This window comes from Gadus chalcogrammus, chromosome 15 (genome assembly GCF_026213295.1).
Source record: "Gadus chalcogrammus isolate NIFS_2021 chromosome 15, NIFS_Gcha_1.0, whole genome shotgun sequence".
NCBI lineage: Eukaryota > Metazoa > Chordata > Actinopteri > Gadiformes > Gadidae > Gadus > Gadus chalcogrammus.
Window position 1 is genome coordinate 1433095 of NC_079426.1, and position 6797 is coordinate 1439891.

Genomic DNA, 6797 nt, shown 5'->3' on the forward strand with positions numbered 1-6797 from the left:
CATCTTGACTCTATACCTATTTGGGCCTAAGGGGGAATAGGCAAAATGTGCAATATTTAAATCCAACATAAACCTTTATTTGCACATTTTTTTCTTGGTCTTAGTTGAAACGTTGAGTGTTACATATGCTTTTTCGAACATTCTGTTCATATTTGTGGCACTGTAATAAGTCAACAGCCAGCGGTATAATAAAGTATGTTAGTAAAAGGGAAATCTAACAATTGAATTTGCAGAACATGCCCAGACTTAAGCTGAATGGTTGTGAAACAAAAAGAAATCCAATGCGTCATAAGCAACAGTCGACCTCTTGTCTCAGAAGGATTTTCCCTTTCACTGCTATTAAATACCCTAATAAGCCCATGGCATATTTCACTAATCTTCAAATAACAAGCCTTTCTATTTTAAAACCTCCAGTCCTATAGACTTTCTCTGCTTGCATGAATAAAGGGTACACACTGTGAAGCGAGATACTATAGCAAAATAAACAAGGATTGTTTATGTATTCAAATTTAGCTTTTGGTCGCTTGTCTTCGAGACTTTCCAGCAGAGTATTATCTGCAGTGTTATTACTTTGTTTTCTAAAAAAAACACGTCCAAATGAAGCCTACGGTGAGCACGGTGTACCACGTCATTGCTTTCGGCTGGTATGCCTTTGTCGTAATGTCCCTGGCTGCCAAAGATGGAGAGGACTTACCTCCTGGGATATTTGTCTATGGGGGACCATGGAAGTACCTCACCTTTTTGAATTTGGTAAGTAATGTTGTGTTGTCAGTCGTTTTGTGTGTTCATTGAACTGTATTCGGAACCTATTCGAATTACATGAATGGATGAATTGTTCACTTTTCTTAGATATTGCAATTGGTATTCTTTGGCCTGGCTGCTGTGACTGATCTTCAGGCTGGAAAAAAATCGTCAAAGATCCTCAACAGATGTAAAGATCTGCTTTTCTCTGTGTTTGTATTCCCCGTTGGCATGGTGAGAATCCACGGCAAACCACTTTTACAATGCAACACAGAGTTTGGACATAATGACGAAAATTTGATGTTGATGATGCTGTTGATGATGATGATGTTGATGCCGATGCTGAAGCTGACGATGACGATGAAGATGTTGACGTCGGCGATGTGTTTTGGATTGGTTTTGTTTTTCTCTGCTTTTCTTTAGTTTGTCGTCCTGCTGTTCTGGATGATCTTTGCCTACGACAGGGAGCTTGTGTACCCAGCCAGCATCGATAGCTTCTTCCCTCCCTGGATGAATCACTCCATGGTCCGTGACTCCGTGACAGTGACGAGTCTGACTCACTGCAAAATACATTCTGCTCTTCTGTTTCCACTTCATAATAATAACCTAAAGCGTGTTTCTGCATACACAGCACACGTTTGTTTTTCCTATCTTACTGGGTGAGTTCTTGGTCCAGCCCCATGTCTACCCAAAGACCAAGCATGGCCTGGTAGCATTGGGAGTCGTGGGCTTATCTTACCTCAGCTGGTATGTTGCACGACACACACACACATGAACAAACCCATATTGTGTTTAAATGTCACCTAATACCGTGGTGATGATGAGGATAATTATGATGATGATCATGTTACACTCTTCCTCAAGTCGTTCAAAACAGTTTTTTTAGATTGTAAGCTCATAGGTCTAGGCAAGCCCAACAGACCAGTTACTACTGGTTATTACTGGTTAATACTGCAAAGAGCTTGGGGGGGTTAAAACATACTGTAACACCCACTGTTCTTGAACTCGTGCGTGCCTTAGGCTTTCGGTGCACTAAAGGCACTTTGCTTACTACATACCATCTTGTTATTGCCATGGCTTCCATAACATAGAAAAAATAGCTGTAAATGTTAATATAAACAGAGTATGTTTTATAAAATCAACATTTTACCACCACACGATCACAGACTCAGGCTTTCATGCAGGGAGGTTAAAATACAATTGATCATCATTTTAAACAAGTTTATGTTTCACTTACATTTTTTGATAAGAAACAAACATTATTAACACATTTTATGCGGCTGTGAACTTGTTCTGCAGGGTGATTTGGGTGTACTTGTCAGTCGGTATCTGGGTGTATCCCCTGCTGGGATTATTCAGTCACGGTGGACTGCTGTGCCTCTTCGTTTTTAACATGTCTGTGGTTACCCTGCTCTACCTGCTGGGGGAAAAGCTCAACTACTGTGTCTGGGGTAAGTCACTTACTATCCTCCAATAACAGAAAGCACAACTGACTCCTAGTCAAAAATGTATAGGGCAGACAATTTAATTGTGTAAAACATATAAATAACTTATTTCTCTGTGTTTCATTTCTCACATGTTCTTTATTCTCTTCACTTCTAGGTGAACTAAAGGAGAATTCAATGACTAAACAAAAGTGATTGTGAGCTTCTATTTACAATCTGATGTATTTGTTGCACAACGTTGCATGTTTTTCCAAGACTTCTGGTTTGACTTTATCAACTTGCTGCATTACCTCAAGATTTTGTGGCCATTCATAAATAAAAATAAGGAATAGCTTGAACATGTATACCTCTGAAGTTATATCCAACTTTCATAAAAGGGTTGAAGATGTACAAATCATTTCATTATAAATAGCATGAGCAATTGAATAAACCATGTCCAATTGAGCGCTGAATTACTCATCTCTTACTGTGCATATTCATATGTTGCTATATTTTTTTCTAAATGCAGATATTGAACCAGCATTTACACAAATGTGAAGTGTTTTACATATTTACACATCAGTGATCAATTACACATCAATAACACTGGGAGGCAGAGGCCATAGTAGATCTACAGACTCAAGCTGGACCAATTTGAGTCGGCCTACATCCAGCATTAAGTCCCTGGTCCCACTTCATTGACAGGGACATTATTGATCAAAGCAAAGGCTTCTGCCCACATTTAGCCTGTTCTGCCAATAGCATGTGGGTTAGTTTAACAGCTGGATTTGCAATAACACAGTACACAGCAGTGTACAGTGCTAGTTGGTTCAACCTGTTTTGTATGTTTCGTCTCATATCCGCCGATATGTCAAACATGATCTATGCGCCACTTCCTCCAGAAGATTGATGATTTCCCGTAAGCGCCAGTGTAATGTGATCAGGTAGATCCTCCATGTAAGTCCCTGAAGCACTTGAGATGTTGAAGGTAGTTGGGATCTGCATCCACCAGTCCAAGCGATAGGATTTTAGCCAACAAGTGTAGATCCTCTTCGTTTAAATCCCTCTACCGAAATGAAAATATGTTTGTGTTAATGTCTGTGTCGGATATGAACATGAATCATTTCAACTGTTTCTCTTCTGGGCTTCTTACCTTTCTGCTGTTGACCGAGTTATAATCCGATTTGCCTTTTCCCTGTGATATGGAAAGACATGTTATACTTAACAGATTACAAATTCCTTATTTTAGATGCTGGTTGGATTAGAATCCTGTTTTTTAATTATCTTCGTCCTGGATTTTTGCTAAGTAGTTATTGTTAATTTAATTTTTTGTGCGTTTATTTTCTATTATTATAGGATAAGAACTTGCCCTGCATCGCACATGAAGAGTGGTCTTATAAGGTATACATAAGCTCTCAAAAAAACATTGAATTAATCAGTAGGCCTAATCAGTTAATCATCTATGTAAAAGCCAACGATATGAAGGGTCAACTGCTCATCAATGAAAGACACAGGACCACAAATGAAATCGAGTTACATAAATGTTACAGAACACAATCTTCACTCCTTACCGGCTTCAGGGCGTTTGAAAAGCACATAATGATGAAAATGATGCCAATGATGATCTGAGGAAGACAGGGAAAACAGCGGCCATTAGGGATTTAGTCACATTTGAACACTGATTTAGACACACACACACACACACACACACACACACACACACACACACACACACACACACACACACACACACACACACACACACACACACACACACACACACACACACACACACCTAGAAAGAGCAAGAGGAAAGGAACAAAAAAATAAGCACTTACTCCTAGCAGGTAAAGCATTTGTATTCTTCTTGGCTCTCGCCTATCCGTGAGCGCAACTCTGAATTGTGTGTGTGTGTGTGTGTGTGTGTGAGTGAGGTTAGCGAACACTGATAGACAACAAGGAACTGTGACTGGAGATACTACCGTCTGGAAACGACTACACGCAGAAAGAACCAGAAATACAAGACACGCAGCATTCCAGTCGCCTCTATTTCTACATCTTATAAGATGTCTTGATAAAACAGGTGACGAAGGCTATTACGCAGATACACCTTTGGCTTTGTGGACTTTGTGGAATGCAAACAATCACGAGGGCCGGATTGTTCCATGAACAACATAAAAAGTCACATATTGACGCCCTTTTGATAAGATTCTCTCCAGAATTAGAATAATAAAAACACTATTTTTGAGATAGGCCTAGGTAGTGCTACATTCAGAGGTTCGACCTCAACAGTCTGAAAGGCTTTCGATCAATCCTTTTAAATTAATTAATTAATTCAGAGGGCACAGCAGAATAGGCGTATTTAATTCCCGAACCTGTCCATGAATTTTACACCGTTTAACTTTCTTATGATTGTATGTATTGACTCGCTCCACTAGAGGGAGCCAGATATTATATTTCATTTAATCTAGGAACGATAATGAACCATAATGTTCCTTGAATGGACATTTACATATAGGAAAGACAAAGTTTCTTTACCACAGATCTTGGTAGAGATATCATATGTAGCCTAAGTTAAAGTAAAAGTTAAAGAAAACAATCAAATACAGTCTAAAAAAAGATCATTGTAAATATTGACAACACACTAGAAGCAATATGTTACAGCCTATTTGTTTTTCAAAAATATAGTAGGCCTATAGGCCTACTTCTTTTTATCATGGCAAGTGCAATGTAATAATTATAAAATCAAATACAATTATGATTAATTCATATGTTTTCCAGGGGTAAATAACCCGAGCCACAGCAGCCTTCAAATAAACGTATTACTTCAAATCTGATAATTAACCCGATTTAGATCTAGAATTAGTAGATCTTGTTTGTTCTCCAAGCTTCGCGACTTTTCTTCACTTCTGTCAAGTATTTGCAGCAGTGTTGTTGCTTCTGTAGCACATTAGTTTTACCTTCAAAATAAAAGCGGTCAAAATATAAACGGAAATATATATACATTTTCATTATTTAAATAAAGACAGATTTGTATTAAGATGAACAGATTTATATTTTTTTATGGTGTTCATTTATTTTGACCCGTAGATATGAATACAAACCTTGAATGAAGAACCTTTACTGTAATCGGGAGACGAACCCAATGCGCACGCGTGTCCGCTCTCTCGCTAGCTTCACGTTCGTCTGGCTGCACTTGTGCCAGTTGCTGTTGACAGGAGGACACCAGAGCTGGAGTCCCCAATTTAGGCGTTAGATCGTCCATGGCTCATAGCTCTGAGCGACCAGGGCGAATACTATCTCGTATCTAGCAAACCATGCTCTGCTGTGACTCGCTGGGGCTAACACGTGACGTGAGAGTGAACATAACAGTTTGACTGTGGCAAGACATGCCATAAAGCTGCAGACAGCTAATGTTAGCTAGCTGTCTTAACCCGCTGGGCTCACCTACTGCAACAGGTAATGTTCACGTAAGACCTGCTTTTAAAAGTGACTCGCTGTCACCTCTTATTGAACTTAGGTAGCAAAGTTCCACCACTGGGCTGGTGTTGAGGGCTGTTGTTGTTGTGGTGGTGGGGTTTGTTAATGATTGAGCTAACTAAGACCACTGTACTACAGCCAGGTGAAATATGTCTGGAAGAATGGGCTACTGGGACTTGGTACAAGTGTCAACATGCTTGTAATGCCCTTCAGCAAAATGGATGAAACGAGTTCGTTAGCTTTGGGAGGTTTAGCAACGGTGTACAGTCACACAGATGGATCAATTCATCAGTTGTATAGTGAGCATTCATTATCACTTTTTATTATGATGGTAACATGTCATGTAAGCAGAAAAACAGCCACTGTTTATCTTTGGTGACAACAAAATCTTTGTCTGCATCCAGTTTTTAGACGCATAAGCCACATAAAGTGTGTCATTTCTTTCCAGATAATCGGATACCCGGTTGGTGTGGTTAGCCAACGGACAGAACAACAATGTTGTGTTGGGGCAATGCTTCCTATGGGCAATTGGGTTTGGGTGGAATTGACGAGGAGATAGTCATAGAGCCTCGTAAATGTGACTTCTTTCACGGGAAGCAGGTGTGTGACGTGGGCTGCGGCCGAAGACACACCACTGTTTTGCTGGAAGATGGGACTGTTTACACATTTGGCTGCAATGACCTGGGTCAGCTAGGACACGATAAGTCGCGAAAAAAGCCAGGTTGGTTGAAACCATGAAACCTGGACGCTACAAAATCAGTTATGCATGCATTTTGGTTAAGATTTGTGTTGTCCATCAGAACAGGTAGTGGCCTTGGATGCGCAGAACATTGTGGCTGTGTCCTGTGGAGAATCCCACACGCTTGCATTGAATGACAAGGCGCAGGTGTTCTCCTGGGGACTGGGCTCTGATGGGCAACTGGGGCTTAATAACTTTGAAGAATGTGTCCGTGTGCCAAGGTAATCTAATTTGTTCTTATTGGCATGAAGCCATTATTTATTTAATGTTTTGTTTGCCCATTTATCACATTCCACAGAAAGGTTGATCCTACTTTTCTTTGTAGTGCACCCTTTTTCCCAGCATCAACATTATTCAGTGTAAGACTGTTGTTGTTTACTTCAAATATAATTGTATCATAATAGTTTTTCCTA

General features: G+C 39.8%; 2 protein-coding genes across 2 annotated transcripts; both read left to right on the plus strand.

The window, feature by feature from the left end:
* Positions 1–181: 181 nt before the first annotated feature.
* LOC130404898 (androgen-dependent TFPI-regulating protein) lies at positions 182–2381 on the plus strand. The gene is made up of 6 exons (XM_056609842.1): positions 182–750; positions 850–975; positions 1165–1266; positions 1373–1488; positions 2041–2192; positions 2344–2381. The coding sequence occupies exons 1-6, from the start codon at positions 598–600 to the stop codon at positions 2379–2381; spliced, it is 687 nt and encodes a 228-aa protein (XP_056465817.1). The 5' UTR covers positions 182–597.
* Positions 2382–5335: 2954 nt separating this feature from the next.
* Positions 5336–6771, plus strand: LOC130404428 (probable E3 ubiquitin-protein ligase HERC4). Its single transcript, XM_056609133.1, has 3 exons — positions 5336–5624; positions 6094–6366; positions 6446–6771. Exons 2-3 carry the CDS (start codon positions 6141–6143, stop codon positions 6607–6609), a joined length of 390 nt encoding a protein of 129 aa, XP_056465108.1. The 5' UTR covers positions 5336–5624; positions 6094–6140; the 3' UTR covers positions 6610–6771.
* Positions 6772–6797: the final 26 nt, after the last annotated feature.